The sequence below is a fragment of the Coffea arabica genome, chromosome 4c (genome assembly GCF_036785885.1).
Source record: "Coffea arabica cultivar ET-39 chromosome 4c, Coffea Arabica ET-39 HiFi, whole genome shotgun sequence".
In the NCBI taxonomy this organism is placed as follows: Eukaryota; Viridiplantae; Streptophyta; class Magnoliopsida; order Gentianales; family Rubiaceae; genus Coffea; species Coffea arabica.
This window is the reverse complement of record NC_092316.1, coordinates 3,770,258-3,795,499: the sequence shown is the minus strand read 5'-3', so window position 1 is coordinate 3,795,499 and position 25,242 is coordinate 3,770,258. Positions and strand designations below refer to the sequence as shown.

The following is a 25,242-nucleotide window of genomic DNA, read 5'->3' as shown; positions in this document are numbered from 1 at the left end:
AAGGGATTAAGTCCCTCCCTAGGCATAGCTTAGAGGTCAAATCCCCTGACTATGTGTCCCTTCCAGAATTTTCGTGGAACATGATCGCATGTTATTTATTTCCCTTTGAATCTCTCGATAGATTAGATAAGTCCATCCTCCCCTTTTCTCTAATATAGAACCAATTGTGTTGTACTCAAAAAAGGGATTACCTTACTGAAAAATTATTTTCTCATGCCCCCAAAATTAACTAATTAATTTTTTTCTTGTGTAGAATTGCTACCTTTTTTTTTTTGCATAATCCAAATTTTCTTCCACAATTACGTAAATTTTGGTTTGAAAGGGGGGAAAAATGGAGTGCTTCAAGAATACTATCAAGAATGTAAAGTCAAGTGGCCATGTTAATTACCCATATCCGGCCTCTTACTAGCCCAATCAGATTACTTGAAAACTTCCGGCCCATATCCGGCCCATAAACTCAAATTTCACAACGCTATTGTACTCGTCTAGTTGTTTTCGCCGTCTCTGTAAACAGTCAAGAAATGTTTTCTTCAATTTCCTCTCGATTCTATTCCTACAATTTTCCTCACTTTCTTCTCTCCCAACTCCAAATTTTCCTAACCTTCCACACATTTGCTTCCAAAAATCCACTCTCTGTAGCTAAATTCCAGAACTCAACTTCATACTTCAATGAAAAACCCCCAAAAACACCATCAAATTCCAATCTTTCCTCCAGTAAAACCATTCTTAAACCCTCCCCTGACAGCGCACATGAGTTTCTTGATTTCAACCCCACCACAGTTCTTGAAACACTCTCTTCATACAACAATGACTGCAAAAGGGCATTCGATTTCTTCAATTGGGTCGAAATCCAATGTGGGTTCCAGCACACGACCGAAACTTACAACCGGGTCATTGATATTCTTGGTAAGTTTTTTGAATTTGATATTGCATGGGATTTGGTTGAAAAAATGAGGAAAAGTTCGGCTTTTTCAAAGCCTGATCGAACAACATTTAGGATTCTGTTTAAGCGTTATGTTTCAGCTCATCTTGTCAAAGAAGCTATCGATACTTTTACTAGAATGGAAGAATTTAATTTGAAAGATGAAGGTTCCTTTTCGAATTTGATTGATGCCTTGTGTGAATATAAGCATGTGATAGAAGCTGAAGAATTGTGCTTTGGAAAGAATGGAGATTGCGCTGAAGTGCTAAACTACAAATTGGATACGAAAATATACAACATTATTCTTCGCGGGTGGTTTAAGATTGGGTGGTGGAGGAAATGTAGGGAGTTTTGGGAAGAAATGGATAAAAGGGGTATTCCAAAAGACTTGCATTCTTATTCTATATATATGGATATACAATGCAAGAGTGGGAAGCCTTGGAGGGCAGTGAAATTGTTCAAGGAGATGAAAACGAAGGGGGTTAAGTTGGATGTAGTGGCGTATAACACACTTGTTCGGGCTATTGGGATTTCAGAAGGGGTAGATGTAGCACTTAAGCTTTACCGAGAGATGATTGAATTAGGCTTTCTACCAAATATAGTGACTTATAACACAATTTTGAAGCTTTTGTGTGAAAATGGGAGGTACAAGGATGCGCATAAATTTTTCAATGAGATGTTAAACAAGGGTTGTGAGCCAAATGTAAGAACGTATAATTGCTTTTTTGGATGTCTTCAAAAGCCTGGAGAGATTTTAAAGTTGTTTGATAGGATGATTGAAACTGGAGTTCAGCCAACAATGGAAACATATGTCATGCTTATGAGGAAGTTTGGGAGGTGGGGTTTTCTACGACCTGTTTTGCTTGTCTGGAAGAAGATGGAAGAGCATGGAGTGAGTCCAAATGAATTTGCTTACAATGCTTTGATTGATATTTTGGTGCAAAAGGGTATGGTTGATATGGCACGCAAGTATGATGAGGAAATGATGGCTAAAGGGTTATCTGCTAAGCCCAGGGTAGAACTTGGGACCAAGCTGATAAGTGTTGGACCTGAAGATGGTTGACTGCACTTCTTGTTTCATGACAAGAAAATGTCTATTTTGCAGCTCAAGTGACTGCGTCAGGGGATTATGCTTGTTCATCTGTTGAAAGATGCTGCAATCTTCTTTGCCAAGTGTTATTCTTTAATTCGTGTTCAATGCGTTGATAAACTTACTTTGGTATTTGTGAGTGGACAGTAGATTGAAAGATCTGTGGTGAAAGATGCTTGGCGCAGAGAACATGGGTAGGTGGATCCAAATGCATGAATGGTCTCTTGGGGAATTGGAGGTTTTAAACTGCAATTTCAAGGTCATGGTTCTCCTTTATAAAGCTGAAAGTGTGATCATGAAACTTTGGAGCTGAATGTTCCTGTTTTGCAGTTTTGCTTACCACATCTGGGAGATTGTATTTTCAGTCCCTTGCATGGAAGACAACTTCGAGATTCTTACATCCCAAGCAGGACGTTCATTTACTAGACCAATCAAGATAAGGCAATGGTAAACATATATTTTCAAATTCAGTTGCTCTTCAATTCAGTATATTGTGCTATGTAAGTGGTTTGATGGAATAGAAGTTTATATTCACTAGTTACTAAGAACTCAATTAAACAAATACGTTAGGGAAAGGTGTAATATTTTCGTGACATTTAAGAAGATCTGCATTTCATACTATTGGTTTTGACAACTGCAAAATTTAGACCTTGAAATTGGAGCTGCGTCTGATATTTCTCTGATCAATTTTCAACTAAAGAAAGGTCTGCGGATTTCACAAACAGTGTATGTGCATTTGGACATACTAGCTTCCTAAAATGTAGAAAAGATGGCATCTTCTTTAATAGCTGAAATGGAAGATTCTGAGGAGAAGTTTTATGTTTTTGCTTATGTTCTTAAATGATGAAATATTATGCATTGACTTCTAAATCACTCCATGCAGGTAATCTGTTATTAATCTGTTTCTTTTTTGGTATCTTCAAAAGTCTACTTATGTTCCGGTTGTGTGTGAGTGACACGTCACATGCGGACATGGAAACAGTTTTACGCTTGGCTCGCATGCTAGGGGTAAAAGATTAAGTGGGAGAATTCCGAAAAGCCTGAGAGGTTTCTAGCTATGGATTTTTACTCAATGAAGCAACATGATGCTGTATCAAAAGGGTGCAATACATCAAGTACCTGCTGCCTGCAGCTCGTGGACATCTATTCTGATAATTTGCTTCGTTTTTGAATCCTACCACATATTTCAGTTTTATTCTCTGTATCTTTCTGCAAGAGGAACCACCGAACAGATTTAAAGACAATTTCATTTTAAACATGGTGACATTGTTCTTTTAAGTTGTTTGCTTCTTCGGGTGGTTGTCTGGCATTTTGGCCGTCTGGCATTATTCATGTGATCGGAACTTTGCTGATTTAAGAGGGTGCTTAATCAGAGCATCGTCAAATTTTGGGCAAGTTTTACGTAAAAAGTGAAGGTTGTACATATAGTTATAGGCGAAAATAAGCCCATCTTCTTCAGTGTAATGAAGGTAATGGCTCAATGTAACAAGTGGGGTACTTGTTAAATGGAATGGCTGAAGGAATGCTAGAGCAGGGTGATTTTTTTTTTTTTTTTGGTCTGGTCGATTAGAGCAGGGTGATTGCAATATAATATATTCAAACGAGAAAAATATTCAGGCAAATAAGATCATAGGCGGCCTTGGCAGAAGGCAGCTGCATGCATGTACGGGGGTCCTTCTTGTTAGCTCTTGTGGCATTTTCCCAAGGTTGCTTGTTAGAGAGAATGTACGTGTTGCTCCGAGCTACCAAGCAAGATTAGTGACATGGTCGACACTTTCAATGAGTTTAATTCAACAACTCTTAGAATTTATATAAACTAATAATAATGACAAGAATAATAAAAGAAGGAGTAATGCAATAAAGTCATACAACTGTAAAATCAGAATAGTGAAAAGCTTTTGTTTTATTATATACTAAAAAAATTAAAAATTTCCAATAACAAATTACCAAGGAGAAGGGTGCTGTTTATCGTTCATTATCTTAGGCTTAAAGTGAAAGAGAAAGGAAAGGCATTGATGGCAGAACAAATGAATATTCTACTAGCAAGTCCATCATTACATTCTGTGATTTAATTGTTATATATGAACTTGCATAATATTCCTATGACCCAAATTTTTTTTATTATTAAATTTAGATTTTTCCAACTCATTTTTTCTTCATCTTTTTCTTTCATGCGAGCATATACCGCAGCAGAAGGTGTCGCAAATTCAGATGGTGTATCAAGGAATATGATTATATATTTTACAGGTAAATCAAATGAAACGTATATTTGAGTCTTGGTGGATAACATCTTTACCTATTTATTATATGTTAAGTTCTCTTTGCATTCATTAAAGCTTCATCCTCCAAACCGATCACCAATTAACTCCGCCAGTGAATAAACTTCAATTGTCTTCTTGCTTTACAACTCAAAAACAAGAAGTCTTATCTGTCCATTCACCATGGATTCAAGCTTGAATCAAAATTTTGATGAGGATCGATGGATAATTCAAATCCGTCGAGCCATTGAGGAAGAGCTTGAAGAAGACAATGATGTACCTGTTAGTATTTTCAATGTCCCCAAAACCCTCAAAGTCAGCGATCCAGATTGTTATATACCTCAACAAGTTGCAATAGGTCCATACCATCATTGGAGATCAGAATTATATGAGATGGAAAGATACAAGCTTGCTTCGGCCAAAAGAACTCAAAAACAAATGCAATCCCTCAAGTTTCAAAACGTTGTGGACCAGCTGGCAAGGTTTGAGCCTAGGATTCGAGCATGCTACCACAAGTACTTAGATTTCAATGGTGAAACCTTAGCTTGGATGATGGCTATGGATGCTTCTTTCTTGCTCGAGTTCCTTCAAGTCTATGCCGCAAAAGAAGGTAAAGTACTAACTAGATTATCATCAAGAATGTCTCATTTGGTTGATATTGCAGGAAGAAAGTCTGCACACAACGCAATTCTCAGAGATATGGTGATGCTTGAAAATCAAATTCCATTATTTTTGTTGAGGGAAATGTTGGAACTTCAGTTTTCTTCATTGGAGGCGGCTGATAATGTGTTACTGTCAATGTTAATTGGGTTTTGCAAGGAGCTTTTGCCATTTAAGATGATGGAAGAGCTGCCAAAATTTGAAGTGACGGATTATGCACATTTGCTTGACTTCTTGTACCGTGTCATCGTGCCTAAATTAGAAGGGCCATCTGAAATCACCGAAATTGATGAAGAAGGTGAAATCAAAGAAGCTGAAGAAAGTTATTTTGGAATGTCAAGCCACGTTAAACAAATTGGTTATGTGGTCTGGAACATTATATCAAAGTTGAACAAAGTGTCGGCACGTCTGATCAAAAGAATATTGTTTTCAAAGCCTATTAAAGTCATACTAAAGCTGCCCTGGACGATCATCTCTAATCTACCTGTACTCAGACTCATTAAAGCTCCAATTGAGTACTTGTGCTTCTCTCAAGATAAAGAAAATCAAAAGCCAGAAAATGAGAATTTAAACAGCACTAACATCAACAAACCTCCACTGGTGGAGGAAATCGAAATCCCATCTGTAATCGAGCTCTCTAAAGCCGGTGTACAATTTGTACCTACAAATCAAGGTATCTTGAGCATAAGTTTTGACGACAAAATGGCTACATTTTGTCTTCCCAGCATTAGTCTAGACGTGAACACAGATGCGGTCCTGAGAAACTTGGTTGCATACGAAGCTTGTAATGCATCAGGGCCAGTGGTTTTTACCCGTTACACAGAACTAATGAATGGGGTTGTCGATACCGAAGAGGATGCAAAGTTTCTGAGAGAAAAAGGGATTATCCTGAATCGTTTGAAGAGTGATGAAGAAGTGGCAAACATGTGGAACGGGATGAGCAAGTCTGTTAGATTGACAAAAGTTCCGTTCTTGGATAAAGTGATTGAAGATGTTAACAAGTATTACAACGGCAGGTGGAAAATTAAGATTGGTAGATTCTTAAAGCATTATGTATTTGATTCGTGGCAATTTCTCACATTAATTGCTGCTATTGTGCTCTTGTTCTTGATGACATTACAAGCATTTTGCTCGGTCTATAGCCGTGCTCGTATATTCCATATCAAACAAACTCAGTGATTTCTGTTATGTGAATCTGACCCTGTAAGAATACTAAAGAACATTTGCGTATGCCAGTAATGAGCAAACACTGGTGATAACACATTCATACCTTGTCCAATTGTTTTTACAATGAAGTGATGATTTTTGGTTTTACCTTATTAACTCAGAACCAAAATGTTCATCTGACATTATTTTCCCTCTTTAATTTACATAAACTTGTAGTCGTGAACCAATACGAATGAATTTATGCAAACAGGTAAAGTTTTCCGATTTTTACCTTACAATCTCAAATCTATGTGGTGATTCTTTGTATTAACTGCAACCGGAACTTGAGTGGAGCTATTCAACGCTAGTCCTCACAATCTCTGAATCACATGGTGACGATATTTAACTCTTTTTGTTTCCTGAAATTTTTTGGAGAAAAAGCTCACGATGAATTTGAAGTGATGAACTTAACTTTAAAGCTATATGCTTAATCATTTGTTCAAGTCGATCTCTTTTTTGTTGGACGAAGAGCAGTACTCCAAGTTGAAACTTTTTTCCTCCTTTTGCGCGAGGAGAAGCTCAAGATGAATCTAGAAAAGAGTCGAAGGGGAGAACGATCACCAAACAATTTAAAGTGGCACGGTGCAGTCAGCTAACTTTTTTTTTTTTTTGGTATCAAAAAGGCCACTCAACTCCTTATCACGAGCCTTTTAGGTCATTCTCTACTAAACCAATTAAAAAAGACCAGAATTTTAAGATATTTTTGTCCCTGAAAACAAACGTGCTTTTTTTCAGTTGGTTTACTGGCTAAATTAGAAGATATGACCCGAAAAGCTCGTTTTGAGGAGTTGAGTGAGCTCCTTGATTTTTATTTTTAAAAAAAAGAGAGAGATGAACGACCAGATGGTGTCATTTCAAATAGTTCTGTGACTATATACTCTTTAAAATATAGAAATCAGTATTCCTTGGGACCGGTCTGTTGAAGATAGACCATCACAATCCAAATGAGGCCCTCGAATAGCAGTGCATATGGCAATGATAAATGTGGGGAGAAATGTTCGATCCATCTGTCCTCCAGCAGCAAAGGAAAGGACCAGGGCTGCAAACCGCGTGCTGCCTGCCAGTCAAAACTCGATCGACTCGAACTCGATCAGTAGAGATCAAGTCGGCTTAAATTTGAGTTCAAAAATATTAAATTTATTAGCTCGTGAGTAGGGCTACAAACGAGCCAAGACAAGTCGAGTTTTGGCCTTATCGAGTCGAGTCTTGACTTAATTTCATCAAACTCGAGCTCGACGAGCTGGTAATTTTCAAGCTCGAGCTCGAAAAAAATAAAAAATAATTATTTTATTTTTAAAAAAATAAATAAAATAATATTTTTTCTTAATAAATAATAAAATATTAAGAATATTTATGTAATTTTACTATTAAAAATACAAAAAATATATATATATACTCGAGCTCGCGAGCCTAACGAGTTTAATGTTTTGAGCTCGAGTTCGAGCTCGACTTTGGCTCGACCAGCTTAAGCTCGACTCAAGCTCATATTGATCGAGCTCGAGTCGAGCTCGAATTGAACCGCTCGCGAGCGGCTCGATTCGTTTGCACTCCTACTCGTGAGGGATATATATATATATATATATATTTTAATAGAAAAATTATATATATATTTCTAATATTTTATTATTTATTAAGAAAAAATATTATTTTATTTATTTTTTAAAAATAAAAATTTTTTTTGAACTCGAGTTTTAAATTGACAATTCGTCGAATTTGAAGTCGAGTTCGAACTTGATAAAACCCGGTCAAAACTCAATTTGATTTGGTTAAAAGCCGATTCCATTCGCTTTGTTTGCAGTGCTAGAAATGATCCCCCAATCTCATGCGTGTACGGGGATCCTTCTTATCAGCTCTAGTGGCATCATCCGAAGGTTGCTTCTCCTAGAGGAGGCTGTGTTAGTACGAACTACCACTCAAGATCAGTGAAATACCCAACACTGTCAATAAGTTTAATTCAACAACTCGCAGAACTACAAAGAAATAAAAAAAAAAAAAAGGTAATGCAATGATGCAGTGACACAATTTTAAAATCAGATCAGTGTAAAGTTTTCGTTTAACATCACATTAGAAGCACAAACCTCCAATAACAAAGTGCTAAGAAGAAGGCTATGGTTTGTCGTTTATTATCTTAGGCTTAAAGGTAGAGAGAAACAAGAAGATTGCACTGACAAGTTTGTAACCATTATATGCTGTGATTCAATTGCTATAGACGTGCACAATATTCCTATGACCCAAACTTTTTGTTTTTTCTACTGTTGAATTTAGACCTTTTGTCTTTTGTATATTCCCGTTTTCCTTGTCTGGAACCGGAAGTAGATGAAAGAACATGGAATGAGTCCAAATGAATTTGCTTTCGCGCAAAACGCTGTGGTTGATATGGCGACTAAGTGTGATGAGAAAATGATGGCTAACAGGTTTTTCACGATGCTTTTTTTTTTTTTTTTCAGATTAATCAACAAAAAAAAAAAGCATAGGAATCAGGATAGAACTTGGGACCAAGCTGATATTTAAGTGGTGGACCTGAAGATAGTTAATTACAGTCAGTGTTCCATCACAGGGAAATTGCTATTTTGCACCTAAAGTGACTGCGTGAGTGATTCTGCTCGTCCATCTGTTGAAAGATGCTGCAATCTACTTTGCTAAGCGGTTTTCTTTAATTCGTGTTTTGAATTAATGGCGTTACTTTGTTGTATGTGGGTGGACATTAGAATGAAAGATCTGTGATGAAATGTGTTTGGAGCATGGAACTAGTCTAAGGTGGATCCAAATGCATGAAAGGTTTCTTGGGAAATTGGAGGTTTCAACTGCGATTCCGAGGTCATTGTTTTCCTTTATTGAGCTAAGGAATAATTTCAGAAACCTCTCCTGAAGTTTCTAACAATCTCACTTGCTACCTTCAAACTTTAAAAAAATATCACTCGTCTCTCCTCTTTCAAACTCTTTATATGATCATTTACAACCCATTTGAAAATATAATATTAAAAACTCATTTTGAGAGGGTAAATATGATTTGATTTCAAATTTGCCCTTTTGTTGTCTTACTTGTTATTACTAAAATGTGAGGATATAAATAATTATTTAAAAGCAAAAATAGGAAATGTAAAGGATTATTCTGATTAGACAAGTTATAGTGTATTTTTACGAGGAGTTGACTTTTGAAAGTTTATTTGAAATTTTCGCAAGTTATAAAATTAATATTTTCTTTACCAAAAAGTGTTTTGAGTTAACTTAAGGAGTTTTATAAATCGTTTACATTTTGTTAAATTTTTTAATTTTTTTTTGTTCAAATCGAAGGCTTGAAAGCTAAAAAAAAATACAAGATGCTAAAAATTATATATGAACGTGTTTGTGTTATTTTTAAGCTGGAGCAAAAAAGGTACTTTCATTATTGTAAATTATTTTAGAGTATTGTAAATCATTCATAATTTTAAATAATTTAGGATTCCTTGTCCGAACCAATGACACAAAAACTGTTAAAGAGCTTTTTGATCTTTTTTTTTTATAAAATTTTAAATTTTAATTAAAGAACCATACCAACTAGTTTACAACAATAAGACATAAATTTGGAATGACATTTATTATCTCTCCAAAAATAAGTTTTTTAAGAAATTATAAGAAAGAAAAAATTTGGAATGAAATTACCTTATCTCTTCCAAAATGAATTTCTTAACATTATATTTTGAAATGGGTTTCAAATGTTACAAAATATTTAAAGTAAAGGGGTCGAGGTGAGATTTTCCAAAATCTTCGACAAATGGAACATGTAAAACAGTAGTTGTTGGGGTAAGTACGGCTGCGTGAGAAAAACATCAGGCAGTAACATCAAAGGCCTTCCGTTTGGGCCTTCGCAGAGGGAAGGCAGCATGCACCGGGATCCTTCTTGTCAGCTCTAATGGCAGCTTCCCAAGTTTGCTTGTTACAAAGAATGTGTTAGTACGAACTACCAAGCAGGGTTCGTGGAATACCCATGCTCTGTCAATGAGTTTAATTCAATAACTTGCAAGAACTTAACCACCCAAAAAAAAAGGGCAGAAGAAGAAGAAGAAGAACAAGCAAAGCAATTCAGTGATAACAGTTGTAAAATCAGAATGGTGAAAAGTTTTTGTTTAACATCAAATTAAAAAGTACAAAATCTCCAGTAATAAACTAATAAGGAGAACGCTACTGTTTATCGTTCATTATCTTAGGTTTAAAGTGAAAGATAACAAATGGAATCGATGATTGTCGGTAGAACAAATCACAGCATGTTCTACCACGCACGCTGTGATTTAATTGCTATAAACGTGCTTAATATTCGTCTGACCCAAACTTTTTGTTTTCGGTTGTTAAATTTAGACTTTCTCAACTCATTTCCCCAATGTCTTTATCGTTGATACGTGTTTAGGCTGCCAGAAGGTGGGGAAAGTTCTGATTGTGGATCAAGGAATATGATTGGTTATTAGAATGAACCGCAAATGTCACTCTTTGCGGATAACATCTTTATCTATTTATATGTTAAGTTCTCTTAGCATTTCGTTAAAGCTTCATCCTCTAAACTGACCACCATTGAATAAACATCGATTTTCTTTTTTGCTTTACAACTCTGAAACAAGAGTTCTCGCTATCTGCTTATTCAACATGGCTGCAGACTTTGATGAGCAACGATGGGTAATTCAAATCCGGTTATCCCTTGAGGAAGAGCTTGAAGAATATAACGATCTACCTGTGAGTATTTTCAGTGTCCCTAAAACCCTCATGGTCAGTGCTTTAGATTGTTTTGTACCCCAAGTTGTTGCACTAGGTCCATACCATCACTGGAGATCAGAATTATATGAGATGGAAAAGTACAAGATTGCTTCGGCCAAAAGAACTCAAAAACGATTGCAATCCTTGAAGTTCCAAGACGTTGTGGACCAGCTGGCAAGGTTTGAGCCTAGGATTCGAGCATGCTACCACAAGTACTTAGATTTCAATGGCGAAACCATAGCTTGGATGATGGCTATGGATGCTTCTTTCTTGCTGGAGTTCCTTCAAGTCTATGCCGCAAAAGAAGGTAAAGTACTAACTAGACTTTCATCAAGAATGTCTCATTTGCTTGATCTTGCAGGAACAAAGTCAGTACACAACGCAATTCTCAGAGATATGGTGATGCTTGAAAATCAAATTCCATTATTTTTGTTGAGGGAAATGTTGGAACTTCAGCTTTCTTCATTGGAGGAGGCAGATAATCTGTTAATGTCAATGTTAATTGGGTTTGGCAAGGAGCTTTTGCCATTTAAGGTGATGGAAGAATTGCCAAAAGTTGAAGTGACAAGTTATGCACATTTGCTAGACTTCTTGTACCGTGTGATCGTGCCTGAATTAGAGGGACCATCTGAAATCACCGAGATTGATGAAGAAGGTGAAATCAAAGAAGCTGAAGAAAGTTACGTTGGAAAGCCTAGCCAAGTTAAACAACTTAGTCATTTGGTCGGGAAAATACTCTCAAAGCTGAGGATATCCCCGGAGCTTCTGATTAAAAGAATATTTCGTTCAAAGCCCATTAAAGTCATATTAAAGCTGCCCTGGAAGTTCATCTCTAAACTTCCTGTACTCAAACTCATGAAAGCACCAATTGAAAACATGTGCTTCTCCGCAGATAAAGGAGGTCAAAAGCCTGAAAATTTGAACAGCACCAACATCAAGAAGCCCCCGCTGGTGGAGGAAATCACAATCCCATCTGTAACTGAGCTCTCTAAAGCCGGTGTAAAATTCATGCCTACAAATGAAGGCATCTTCAGCATAAATTTTGACGACAAAATGGCTACATTTCGTCTTCCCAAGATATGTCTAGATTTGAACACAGAGGTGGTCCTGAGAAACTTGGTTGCATATGAAGCTTGCAATGCATCAGGGCCATTGGTTTTTACACGTTACACCGAATTATTGAATGGGATTATTGATACCGAAGAGGATGCAAAGTTTCTCAGAGAAAAAGGGATTATTCTAAATCATTTGAAGAGTGATGAAGAAGTGGCGCACCTGTGCAATGGGATGAGCAAGTCTGTGAGATTGACAACAGTTCCACGCTTGGACAAAGTGATTGAAGATGTTAACAGGTATTACAATAGAAGGTGGCAGATTAAGACTAGTAAATTCTTGAAGCATTATATATTTCGTTCGTGGCAATTGCTCACACTAATTGCTGCTATTGTGCTCTTGTCGTTGACGACATTACAAGCATTTTGCTCGGTCTATAGCTGTTCTCGTGTATTTCGTATCGACCTAGATGAGTGATTTTTGTTATGTGAGTCTGTACCTGTAAGAACGCCATTCTATTTTGGTGTGTACTATACTCAAAGATATATTTACGCGAACCAGTTATGAGCAAATACTAGCGATACCACATTCATACCATGTCCAATTGTTGTTACAATGAAGTGATGATTTTTGGCTTTGCCTCATTCAAAACGAAAAGTGTTCATCAGACATCGTTTTCGCTCTTTAATTTACATAAACTTGCAGTTGACATGAATTCATGTGAACAGCTAGGGTTTTCCTGTTTTGACCACACAATCTCAAATCTAAGTGGTGATTCTTGGTATTAACTGCAACGGAAACTTGAGTGGAGGAGCTACTCAGATGTTAGTCCTCACAATCCCTCATAATCACATGGTGACGATATATATTTTACTCTTTCTATCTCTCTCTTTTTGTAAATTCTTCAAGAAAAAGCTCACGACGAATTGAAATTTGAAACTATATGCAGCTATATGCTTAATCATTTGTTCAAGTTTATTTTTGTTGGACAAAGAGCAATTCTCCAAGTTGAACTCGTCTCTTTTTTTTTTTTTTTTTTTGGTTGTCGGTGGGAGGAGACGCTCAAATAGAATTTTTTTTTTTTTTTTAAAAAAAAAAATAGAAGGAAGAACAAATCAAGAAACATATGCGTGGAGGCTGGTCTATTGAGGACAGACCAAAACAATCCATCCATTTAAGGGTCACGAATAGCAGTGCTTATGGCAATGATAAATGTGTGAACCAAATGGTTCGATCCGTTAGTCATCGAGAAGTAAAGATAAGGACCTGCAAGCGGGCCCAATTTCACCAAGAAGTTGGACTTACACATTTCTCCACAAGACAACCCGGCTGCTTCGTTTTTTTCCCGTAAAGAACTTGAACTACTACTTTATTGGTTTTCATATTTTAGAGATTCAACCAAATCTGAAAAAACAAAAGATGAGATCTCAGGCCATGATTGATTAATTGACACACATTATTTTTACTTTAAAATACTGAAACCTGCAATTGATAGGGATCTTGGTAATCAGTATGCAATTGATAGGGAGTATCTAATATGATTTGGTGCTAGGTGCCAATCAAGTAATCAACCCTCTGTATCTTCCTCCCCGTCCACTTCAGAACAAAAATTTGGTCTTTAGTGCTTTACTCTTCCGTCTTATGCAAAATTTAAGCACATTGCCTATGAAGACTTGGATTATATGTACAAACTTTTAATTTGGTTAATCCTGTCTTGTGGCTCTGGCCAAAGTTTCCTTCATATAGGAAAAGTCAATCTTGACATAGGTTGAAACCCTTAACCAATCAAATGAAAAATCGAAAAATAGAAAGCCATAACCAATCATATGAAAAAAAATCTGTTTGCACAAAATAATTAGGTTGAAGGCATTTCTTGTCCTAAATAGCACGCGAAATGCTATTTATCCCTTCCTCAGTACATAAGGAAAGAATAAAAAGCCTCAATCTCCAGTTCCAGTGATATCTATTTTATTCCTAGAATGATGGTGTGGTGTCCCATTCTATTTATTCATTTTCCTTTCTCCCTCAAGGCTGAACGCTAGAACATTCAACAACTTGACTCTAAATCTAATTGTTTCCCTCTCCTTGTATGAATTTTCACTAAGATTTTTTCAGAGAGAGACTTTTTTCTGGTCTAGGGTTGGGTACCAAATAGGTTTACCTGTGCCAATCTTCCAAATAGGTTTACCTGTTTTTTGGTACCATGTAGTAACTTACACTAGGTGCTGTTTGACCCCCCAAAAAAAAAAAAGCTATATACGAAAAATCATTTGCAAATCATGCAAACGACAGCAATGGAGGGACAGGTAGCCGTTCCTGTGGATATTGGACAGTTGAACCGTGTTTGGAATTAAAATAGGACAGGAAAACCGAACAAGACTAGTAGTGGCATCCCATAATTCCCATTGAGGATCCAAAACACGGAAGAGTAAAAGCTGTAAGCACGTCTTTCTTAGTGTAATCCCAACTCCCCACGTGGTGGTTGGTACTTGGTATTGTCTATTGTCTAGCCTGTCCTACGTACTAGGTTGCACTTCTTAACCGTTACATGCTAAATAGGTTATCTCCTCCGGCTTACGGCTTAGGAGTTAGGACCCTCCCCCTCTGGAATATGTATATTTTCTCCGCTCTGTGCATATAACCCATGAAGCGGTCTCATTAAGGATAGCTTCCATTTATTAGCCACCATCCTATATCTTTGGTTTATACATAAATTTTCCTCTAATTAGTAACTGTAACAGTTAGGAAAGGTTCAAGCGAACACCATGGTCTCTGCCAGACCAACTTTTTATGTTCTTCTTCTTATTGTGCCGGCCTTCTTGTTAATCTCCTCGACTTGCTCTGCATCAACTACATCTGGGGTGGAAAGGGTTCAAGTCAGGCGTTTTGCGGGTAAAATCTGGAGTCCATTTTGATCAGTTTTCAAGTTCTGCTCTGTAACTTTTGTGGCCATGCAGAAGGATTTTTCTTGTTTGCATTTTTGCAGAATTTCTTTGTACTCGGCAAGAGGACGTATTTTTGTTACTGAACATTATTTTTTTTCTTTCCTTTTTCATTGCTTACTATGACTAGGTGGAGCAAATGAGGTTAATCATGGTGTCGTTTCATGGGGGAGTAAGACTAGGACTAAGAGATCTGTTTTGGAAGGGAGAAACGGAGAAAACTCATCTCTGGTATTGGCTGCCGAGAGAACGCGCAGAAAAGATCCACTTGACAATTTGAATTACTATACTGGTGGATGGAACATCACCAATAAACATTACTTTGCCGTAAGTTTTTTTTTCTTTTTCTTTTTTGATTGAACTCTGCCCTTTATATTCCTTTTTTATACGTTTCAAATATTAGTTTCTCTAATTTTGTTGCTGTTTCTTTGATAACTTGCCATTCTTCACTGTTTTCCTCTTGAATTATGGCAAAAATTTGTGATTGTCTTCCCTTGATTCTGTTTGATTGACAATGTTCCAGCGAATATTAGTGTTGATGAAGATACAATGTTAAACAACCATTCCTCCTCCAGTTCTGAGTCCTTCAAATTCCAATGACTTCAAAGTGCATATCTCCAGAGAGAGAGAGAGAGAGTAATCCAACCCCTCCCTCCTTTCATTTACCTTTTAATAGCCAACTACAGGACAGCTGAGGAGCCAAAAATGGAAAAAGAATAGTGCACTAATAGCTTCTGAATCTTTACTTTTGAATTTTGCTTCTAATATTGCTCAATGATGCTAACCTTTTCTTTTTTTTAATTTTTTCAATTTACAATCTGATTGGCAAAGGAAACAATCTCTACTTCCCTCCTGTCAAGATGTTTGTTATTGCATAGTAATCATTTTATACTTGCTTTTTCATTTGGTTGGCTGGCATCTACTGTCTCCTGTTCTTTAACTTCTGTAGTTTTTAATAGACGTCAACGGTTTCTTAATTCTAATCTATCACCTAAAGGGTCACTTATGGTGCACCAGTGCTCTTTACGATACTCTTCCTTGCAGTTGTATTGAATTTGCTTCAAATTTGCAATCAGCGGGTTGTACTTTTCGTGCAGTCAGCGGGTTTTACTGCTGCTCCTCTGTTTCTAGTAGCTGCAATCTGGTTTGTTGCAATTGGCCTTTGCATGCTGTTAACCTGTATCTGTTTTTGCTGCTTCGGGGGACGAAGTTATGGATACTCTCGAACTGCTTATGCACTTTCTCTTATCTTACTCTCATTATTCACCATTGCTGCCATGTAAACATCTCTGCCTTCCCTCAATTACCTGGTTCTTTCTCACAGTTGATGGTTGATTCTTTGTATGTACTGAAGTTGAGTTCCCATTTCCTGCTTCAGCGTCGGTTCTGTTGTCCTTTACACTGGACAGGGAAGATTTCACAATACTACAACAGAGATATTGAAGTATGTTGTGAGACAAGCAGATTCAACAGTTTACAACCTTATGAATGTGTCAGACTATCTTACTGCTGCTAAGCAGGCTGGAGTAGAGAATGTATCTCTACCTTCAGATGTCCAAAACCGAATTGACCAAGTTGATGCCAAAATCAAATCCGCTGCAAGCACTCTTAAAAGCGAAACTGACAAGAACAGAAATAGGATAAATGACATTCTGGATGTTGTGTAAGTATATTAACAGGATCCTTCATTTCAATTTATCAGCTTCATCTTGTAAATTTACATAAAAGCTTGTTCCCCCTGCAGGAGGAAGATTCTAATTATGGTTGCTGCGGTCATGCTTGCTGTGGCTCTTCTTGGGTTTTGTAAGCCTACTGCTTTTTTTCAGTCAAGTTTTCAAGTTTAATTAATTAGTCACGATCTAGCCCTCACACCAACTGTGCAATCATGGGTTGCAGTATTCTCCATCCTTGGCTTGCAGTGTCTTGTATACATGTAAGTGCCATTATTTTCCCCTTTGACCCTGTGAATAGTTTAAGTTTTATGACTTTTAAAGCTTTTGTGCAGCCTTGTTATCCTTGGGTGGATTTTGGTCGCCGTCACATTTATCTTATCTGGCGTCTTTCTTGCTCTATACAAGTGAGTCAAAAGGAATTTCCATTTGATTGTTTTCTGTGTATGTGTTTCCGTCTTCCTTTAGGGAAGCTTAGAGCGCCAATTTACCGCTGGAAGAGTTGTTTACTGAGTAGATAGTTCTCGAGCATATCTTCTCAGGAAATGAATCTAAAGTAAGCAGGAAAAGCAAAGTTCTGAGGATCAAAAAAACGTAAGAAATCAGCCTCGAGAAATTGTGAATCACTGAAACAAAAGCATGAGCAGTGCCCATAAACACACCCTAGAATAGTTGTAGAATGTCACCATATCAGCATTCAAGAGAAGGCCACGATTATGTTTATCAATATCTTCCCTCTTATTTTATCCATGGTCCTCCCACTCTATTACTACTACATTTGCGCAATTGCTATTGATTCCACCTGCCATAATATATACTTTCCTACTACTGCTTTTCTTTCAAGTATTGCGGGCGACACGTGTGTTGCAATGGATCAATGGAACAAGAACCCGACTGCTCATACGGCACTGGATGATATACTTCCCTGTGTGGATACTACTGCTGCTCAAGAAACCTTGTCCGAGAGCAAAACCGTCACTTTTCAATTGGTTGGGGTAGTTAATGGGCTCATCGCAAATGTGTCCAATGTGAATCTACCACCCGCGGCTGGACGTTTGTCCTACAATCAATCCGGTCCTCTGGTGCCTCTACTTTGTAATCCGTTCAATCCAGACAAGACAGCGCGGAAATGCGCAGCCGGCGAAGCGGACCTCACCAATGCAACGCAGGTACTGCGCTTCCCCATCACATTAATTAAGCAGCTGACTGCTGTGAATGCAATGAAGTTAGATGCATCTGATTTTACGGACACATAAGTGGTTGAATGCAGGTTTGGAAGAGTTATGTGTGCCGGGTCTCGACGAACAATGTTTGCACGACCGTGGGTCGTTTAACACCTTCAATGTATCAGCAGATGTCTTCTGCTGTCAATGTGAGCTATGGTCTGTATCATTACGGCCCCTTCCTGACCGACCTATTGGACTGCACCTTTGTTCGCGACACCTTCAATAGGATTCACGACGACCATTGTGATGATCTAAAGCGATTCAGTAAATGGATTCATGTTGGTTTGGCATTGGTATCAGCTGCAGTAGCACTATCTTTGATCTTTTGGCTACTTTATGCAAGAGAAAGGCGTCACAGGAAATATACCAAGCTGGTTGATGCAAGATCTCATCAAGATTCCTACGAGAGCAAGGGGCCACGCTAAAGCTCCACCATATTACTTTAGGTTTGTGATGATGGTTCATTCATTTGTACGGTCATTTCTTCTGTAAATAATGTCTGGGATTTCCACATTGCCAATGTTCTTCTGGACTAGGAATTTTTTTTTTTTTTTTTTGTTACTTGTGTTTAAGCCAGATGATGCTAGTGCAGGTGGTATTTGTATGTAACTAGAGAATATAAATCAAAATAATATTGTTTTTAACATTTTTTTTTTTATTTTTCCACATTTAGAACAACAAACTCCTTGATTATAACTCCTTCAAAAGTCTAAACTTCGCTTGTATGACATAAAAATGAGCTGAGTTAATTAAAGTATTTCTTATCATATCTGAAATTCTAATCACGCATAAATCCACAGCCACCTTTAATCCTTGATGAACTAAAACCAAAGCTTTCTCAATAGGTACAAAGCTGATTGTACGAGAGCTGATTTCCAATCTCAAATCTTACCTAGCGATCTTTCCCTCGTTGGATTAGGAGTAATGCTGGTTGGTGCATTGCACAAAGAGGGATTTTAGTGTCTGAATTATGTTATGTGGCGTGTGAGGCCAGGACCAAATTTGGGGCCTGCAAGAGTTGAGCCAGTATCATCTTGTTTCTCAACCCCAATTCAAACAAAAACAATAATGAAAAATCCCTCTTCATCATGGACGACCAAGTAGTCTTTAATTGTATCTGGTTCTTTGAGGATCAAGATATGTAAACCACCAAACCAATTACTATCGTAATCTTCAATTGTTAGATCAACAACACTAATACTAGAATCAAAGTTAATCACTGCTTGCACCAAACAAAAAGTATTTGTTCCTTTATATAACAAAACAATATATAAGGCGTGAGGTAGGTTGAACCACTGCCTAATCTTCCGCCAACTATGACACCTGCAAAGCGATAGCCATGATGGAAACAAAAACAGCAGCTGGCTTTGTGTTTGGAAATCAAATTTTTTCAAATAATATTTCGCCTTTGTCATAAACATATTTTTTAATTTACTTTTTTATATTTCCAATCACTATTTTATCTCATATACATCGCATCATAAAAAATGCTATAATAATTATTTCAGATAATACTCTGTCCAAACAAACCCAGCGCTGCACCACCTAACTGGTTTGACAGGACCTAACTGGTAGTTGTAGTGTAACTAATTAATAATTTTAATCGTGCATTCCATGGGGGGGGGGGGGCTAGAATAGGGATGGAAATTAAATTGAGTGAAAAGGATTTTTTTTTTTTTTTTTAAAGGTATGATTGTGGCGGAGAGTGATAAATTGTATTTGACACATGCACTTCTATCTAATGGATTCCATTTGTGCTGAATGAATTGTAACGAGTGTGTTTGGATTGCAAGTTATTTGAAATATTTTTACTGTAGCACTTTTTGTGATGTGATGTATGTGAGATAAAAAGGTAATTGGGAAGATAAAAAGGTGTATTGAAAATTGTAATTGTGATATCAGCAAATATATTTGGCCAAATAATTGGCTGTCCAAATACACTTGTCAAGCAGAATATAAAATAATAATTAAATATAGCATTACATACCTTAACAGAGAATAGCCACTTTCCACCACGCATCTGCAATCAAAGACTGACACGAACTTCCCATGACAATAGATCCATCGCATCATGCAAACTCTTCCACTGACTAAGTTAATAATTACTACATGTTTTTTGTTAATCATGTCATTATTTTGATAAAGAGAGTGCTGCAAGAATGCGTATGAGACTCGATTTACCGTACGTCTTCTTAACATAATTAATGACAATTTTGACCACTTGAATTAACTCTTTCAAATACCACTACTGCAGCACTGCTCAGCACAATTTGTGCAAAAACAAATATGACACGTGGCTTTGCCACATGGGATCTGGTGTTTGGTGACCCTGCAAGATGTAGTGCTGGGATTAACTGCCCATAGCATTGGTTCCATACAATGTGTGAAAATTACTACTCCCTCCGTTCCACTTTGATAGTCCTTTTTTTTCATATAGTTTAAGAAAAAATAGTTAATTTTGTTGAAAAAATAAATTTAGATTACTATTTTCCTAAAATACCCCCACATTAAATATGGTACAATTTTATGGAAACTTGAATTGATGGTAAAAAAAAAAAATCAACTCTCATTAAATGAGGTAGATTTATAGTAACAATTACTTACATTGAATAAGGGTATTTTAGAAAAATTAAAATATAACTATATTTTTCAATTGAAAAGTGGACTATAATTTGGAACAGATAAAAAAGGAATACAGGACTATCAAAGTGAGATGGAGAGAGGGTATATATGAACTTTAAGAAGAATAAAAAAAGGACTTAACTCCAAACCTTGGAATGATGAAACTGGAAATCTAGATATAAAATAATGAAGAGCATCTGAATCATCAATTGATTAAGTTGGGTTAACTTCGTGAAACAACCTTCAGGAATTGTGGGTACTTGGGCCGGCAGGAAAGTCACTGATGTCGATATTGAAAAAGAAAAAATTGGTAAGTCCAAGTTGTTGTTATTGTCAAGGAAATGGCATCGTGGTGGACAATTCATTTCCAGCAATAACTGACAGCACTGTGGTCAAATTAGCCCACAGACTTCACCGCGTTTTGGCCACAACGTGTCATCTGGCGACGCAGCATGCAATTCTACGTCGTCGTTGTTGTTGACGCCAAGCTCGGTGCTCCATCTGACAGAAGCTTCCAAAAATTGACGCCTACAGTTAAAATGCCGTTATACAAAGTAGCCGTTTGGCCAACGCCTAAAGAGAGACAGACGGCTGACTCCGCCGTCATTATGCCCTCACTTTTGAAAATATTTTTCTTTTCTTTTAATAAGGAATTCCAATTGTTTCTACGAGCCAGGACCTATCTATCTGGATACGATAGATCGTTTTACAAAGATACTTATAAATGTAATACCACTTTGTCCCTCCAAACTTTCGATGATTACTCACTTCAGTCCCTAAACTTCAAAATGGGACATTTAAGTCTCTAAACTTATAAATACCTCCCACTTAAGGAAAATTGTTAACAAATCCTGAATACCGTTGGTGGTCGAAGTGTCCCATTTTATAAGGGTTTAGGGATTTAAGTGTCCCATTTTATAAGTTTAGGGACTTAAGTGGGAGGTATTTATAAGTTTAGGAACTTAAGTGTCTCATTTTGAAGTTTAGGGACTGAAGTAGGTAATCGTCCAAAGTTCGGGGGGGACAAAGTGATATTAACCCCTTATAAATGACTATCAGCTCAATTTCATATTACTTTGTAGGACATATCTGGAATGGTGGATTACTTATAGAAATACTAGTATATTATTGTCAAACTCAATTCTGATACATGATCAGCTGTGAAATAATTTATTTTTGTTAATTAAATCAACTTGCATGGGTTATCTTTCTTTTCTTCGGTGCCCACCATTTTCTTGTGCTTTTAAGGCAATTGAGTGCCAAATGTCGATTCCACTGCGTAAGGGGATGGTCCTGGTTTCATTTTCATGGGAGGAGGCCGTTTCTTAGTTGTAAACTTGAATCATGATTAAATATGAAAGTGGCCAATAGTTAGAGTGAAAAGGAAGGATTAAAGGAGACAAGATATGGATTAACATCGAATTTTATGAGTTAACCCTTGCCACCCTATAAACATTATTAAAAGACATAACTACTCCCTCCATCCCATTTTGATAACTATCTGGAATGGAATTAAATGTTTCAAAAAGAAATGATTGAAGAAGGGAAAAGCCAAAAAAAAAAAAAAAAACTTTTGGAGTTGCTAAAAAAGTTTAAAAGAAAGAAAATTGAGGAGTGCATGAAGTTTTTTGAGAAGTGCCAATACCATTTGCCTAAATATAAACTCAAAATCCACAGGTTTTTATGAGTATGTGCAGCATAACTTATCCAAATGGGAAACATTTGAATATAGAATAAAAGGGTACCAATTAAGGGTTTGAGAAACAACATATCTCTCCGTATAGAAGTTATTTTTTTTCTTGGTTCAAATTTTTTGAGGCACATTTTGGCTAGAGTTGTTAATATATTTCAATTTACTTGAAGGAAAATGTCCATCGCATTTACTAGATTTTATGTTAGAACCAATTTCTTTGTTCCTTTCCATTCTCAAATTAAATGTGGTGGTAATGTAAATTCATTTACTGGCTCCATCACAAATGGTCCAATTAAAAAATGCATTGAGTTAATAGAATATCTACTGAGATATTTTTCCTCATTAGCATTAAATTAATCATCATATCTATGAAAAATCAGAGCATCCAACACGGCCGAAGGCAAGGAATTAAACCAAATGCAGAGGATATTTTCGTCCTACGACATAGTCTTGTCCAATAAATTAGGTTCACAAGAGCACTGCACATAGGGCGTGTCAGACAACTGACCGGCTCCGAAGATCTAGTGACAAGTGGCGCCAGTTTCGGCGCCCTTAGCATTTTTCAACTTACACATCAGCCCAAATTTCATCTCATCCGAGTGTACCACACGCAACTGGCCATTTCATATATTTGAAATCCAAATAGTACCTAAATTTGGCACCTTACGCTCAAATTATATTTGGAGTTCACATGCTATTTTTACTCTGTATGTTTAAGGAAAATTATATGAATTAATCTTATATATATTAATACCATATAAACTATGACAGTTATATATTTAATAATTATATAAATTTTATTCAATAATAATAATAATATATATATAATCAATATACATAAGATTAATCAAAATTCTATATAATAATCACATTTTGTTTAAAGTTACCCATCTTTAACTTTGACCAAAGTTACCCATCTTTAACTTTGACCGTCGGCCAAAACGATAATATGACGGCCCAAATGTCATCATCACACCCTCAGTTGCCAATATTCTTGGACAGAATTCATAAAACATACCCCGGCACGTCAAAAGCAAGCAAAGCTCGCGCGTCTCGGGTGTGTCATGATCTTGATCTGACAGCCCATAGCTTTTTGTTCTTTTGAGTTTTAATCCATTGGAAAACCATCCCGACATACTACCAGTATCTATCTAATCTAATCCAACGGCCGGTCCACCTTCTCTTTACCAAAAACTCCTCAGACATGCACTTAATTCCCAACTTGCCATCGCCTTCCCCACCTATATAAGCCTTGCTTCAGTCTTGCTTAGGTTTGCCGAAATAGAGAGCCAACCGGCGCTATTAGGAGAATTTAAAAAAAAAAAAAGAAAAAAACTCTTTTTCCCGAATATAATTAAAAAAAAAATATTTCACACTCTCCAGTTTCAAATCCACAAGTGAAATCGACACAAGATGGTGACGTCATCATCGAAAAGCAAGGCCACCGGCGCCGGATTTCAGCACCATTTCCAACGCTCACTCTCGCCTCTGGGCCGTTTTTGCTCATCTTCCGCGGCCTTCTCTGCCCGAGCCGGACCCGGACCCGACATTATGGCCCGGCCCGCATCTCCAACTCGGGTCAATTTATGCAGATCTGTTTCCCCGACGCCTTCCGTCCGTTTCTCAACCTCTCCCGGCCGATCGATCGTTGTTTCCCCCCGGCAATCGAGGCAAAGTAATAGACCAGTGCCATCTAATCAGAAGAAGACGTGCCTGTGCTCGCCGACGACCCACCCGGGGTCGTTCCGGTGCAGCCTGCATAAGAACACCAACAGGAATGATCACCACACGGGGTCCTATAACCGGTCCAGTCATCAACTGAACATGAGGAGATCGGCGATGACGAATTCGCTGGTGAGAATTGGCACCGTGGAAGGTGATTTGGTGAAACGGGCCCTCACCGCCTTAATTCGGCCGTCGTCGCATAATCTCAGACGGCGGGGCGACTTCCACCCGCGGCCGAGTCGGCTATCTATCATGTCCAAAGCGGAAGATTTGTGACTGCCGCTATTGCTGCTTTGCCTTTCCCCGAATGTACAGTTACGAGTTCCGACTGGAACGTTGAGGCGATTCTGACGAGTTTCTCGAGTCAACTCGGCGAATCAGTACTTGACGATTTCTTCAGCCGTTTTTAGAAAAAGTTGGAGGCTAGAAACATAGTCGGGAGACCGAGTCGTAAGTACTAGTAGTAAATACTAACGACTTGAGTTGTGTACCGGTATAGCGTGGACTAGGGGCAAGTGATGGTCTCTGAGAATTTACCATCCATGCAAATTTTTTTTTTTTATATATACTTTATACATTTTTTTTCCCATTTTTATTTTTACCTTGAAATGCAAAGATCAAGCGGGAACAAATCATATCAACCTACACAAAAGGGTTGACAGAAGATGAGGCCAATTTAAACCTAGTCTAACCCAAAGAAACTAACCTCAATAAACTCCAAAGCGGTTGTTTTAGGGATGGCAACGGGGTGGGGGACCCCTCTCCCATCCCCTGCCCTACTGCCTACAAATTCTCTCTGCCCTCGTTTCATCACCCTATCCCCGCTTCGTCCCGCTTCTCCCGTGGATGTTTCCGTGGGACTAATAAAAATTTATTATATAATTTTATTATGGTTAAATTTTAGCAAATAATTAAGTACTAAAATATCAACACATTATCAAATTATTATTCATTGTAATTTTACAATTGAAACTTATAAAAACAATCAAATAAAAATTATTTGAATACAATCCAACATGATGAAATAAATATAACTAAAGTAGTCAAGTTTTCACGTTTTGCACAAATACAATCATAAATTCATTATTGTGCTTGTGTTTTTTTTAAGAAAAAAATGTTATTGTATTAAGTTTAATTAGGGATTTAGTATAAATGTATTAGTAAATTTAGTATAACCAATTAATTATTTGTATTAGTATACATATATAATTATTAGTATAATTAATAATATCAATTATATTATATACGCTAATAGACATTATATAATACATATAACTAATAATATCATTATCATAAGTTTGTAACTAATTAAATTATATATTATGTATTATATATATAATTATATGCATATATATTTTATATATTTATTTTTTTAAAGCGGGTGGCGGGGCGAGGGTACACTCCCCCGCCCCGTTTCTAAGCGCGGGGGGGGGGGGAATTTTCCCCGCCC

At 37.1% G+C, this 25,242-nt stretch overlaps 4 protein-coding genes across 6 annotated transcripts; all 4 read left to right on the top strand.

Annotated features, from left to right (window-relative positions):
* Positions 1–503: 503 nt before the first annotated feature.
* On the top strand, positions 504–3,290 carry LOC113738677 (pentatricopeptide repeat-containing protein At1g80550, mitochondrial-like). Of its 2 annotated transcripts, XM_072045520.1 has the most exons (3): positions 504–2,271; positions 2,343–2,459; positions 2,896–3,290. In XM_072045520.1, the coding sequence occupies exon 1, from the start codon at positions 522–524 to the stop codon at positions 1,983–1,985; it is 1,464 nt and encodes a 487-aa protein (XP_071901621.1). In that variant the 5' UTR covers positions 504–521; the 3' UTR covers positions 1,986–2,271; positions 2,343–2,459; positions 2,896–3,290. The 2 variants fall into 2 exon arrangements, with proteins under 2 accessions (XP_071901621.1, XP_027121716.2); XM_027265915.2 differs by having other exon boundaries at positions 504–2,459.
* A 1,078-nt stretch (positions 3,291–4,368) lies between these two features.
* Positions 4,369–6,109, top strand: LOC113740091 (putative UPF0481 protein At3g02645). The gene has a single exon (XM_027267600.2). The coding sequence runs from the start codon at positions 4,454–4,456 to the stop codon at positions 6,107–6,109; it is 1,656 nt and encodes a 551-aa protein (XP_027123401.1). The 5' UTR covers positions 4,369–4,453.
* Positions 6,110–10,642: 4,533 nt separating this feature from the next.
* On the top strand, positions 10,643–12,486 carry LOC113738697 (putative UPF0481 protein At3g02645). The gene has a single exon (XM_027265941.2). The coding sequence runs from the start codon at positions 10,754–10,756 to the stop codon at positions 12,389–12,391; it is 1,638 nt and encodes a 545-aa protein (XP_027121742.1). The 5' UTR covers positions 10,643–10,753; the 3' UTR covers positions 12,392–12,486.
* Positions 12,487–14,422: 1,936 nt separating this feature from the next.
* On the top strand, positions 14,423–18,398 carry LOC113738696 (uncharacterized). Of its 2 annotated transcripts, none has more exons than XM_027265938.2 (9): positions 14,423–14,806; positions 14,987–15,183; positions 15,933–16,135; positions 16,235–16,519; positions 16,601–16,659; positions 16,753–16,789; positions 16,862–16,933; positions 17,371–17,695; positions 17,797–18,398. In XM_027265938.2, the coding sequence occupies exons 1-9, from the start codon at positions 14,680–14,682 to the stop codon at positions 18,175–18,177; spliced, it is 1,686 nt and encodes a 561-aa protein (XP_027121739.1). In that variant the 5' UTR covers positions 14,423–14,679; the 3' UTR covers positions 18,178–18,398. The 2 variants fall into 2 exon arrangements, with proteins under 2 accessions (XP_027121739.1, XP_027121740.1); XM_027265939.2 differs by having other exon boundaries at positions 14,429–14,806; positions 15,954–16,135.
* The last annotated feature ends 6,844 nt before the right edge of the window (positions 18,399–25,242 follow it).

What these genes read in the sequence shown, in the direction of transcription:
- LOC113738696 (XM_027265938.2), top strand. Translation starts at nt 14,680, where the DNA reads ATGGTCTCTGCCAGACCAACTTTTTATGTTCTTCTTCTTATTGTGCCG. An exon ending in TCAAGTCAGGCGTTTTGCGG is followed by an intron (nt 14,807 to 14,986) that starts GTAAAATCTGGA and finishes TACTATGACTAG; the next exon opens with GTGGAGCAAATGAGGTTAAT. An exon ending in CCAATAAACATTACTTTGCC is followed by an intron (nt 15,184 to 15,932) that starts GTAAGTTTTTTT and finishes ATTTGCAATCAG; the next exon opens with CGGGTTGTACTTTTCGTGCA.
- LOC113738677 (XM_072045520.1), top strand. Translation starts at nt 522, where the DNA reads ATGTTTTCTTCAATTTCCTCTCGATTCTATTCCTACAATTTTCCTCAC.
- LOC113740091 (XM_027267600.2), top strand. Translation starts at nt 4,454, where the DNA reads ATGGATTCAAGCTTGAATCAAAATTTTGATGAGGATCGATGGATAATT.
- LOC113738697 (XM_027265941.2), top strand. Translation starts at nt 10,754, where the DNA reads ATGGCTGCAGACTTTGATGAGCAACGATGGGTAATTCAAATCCGGTTA.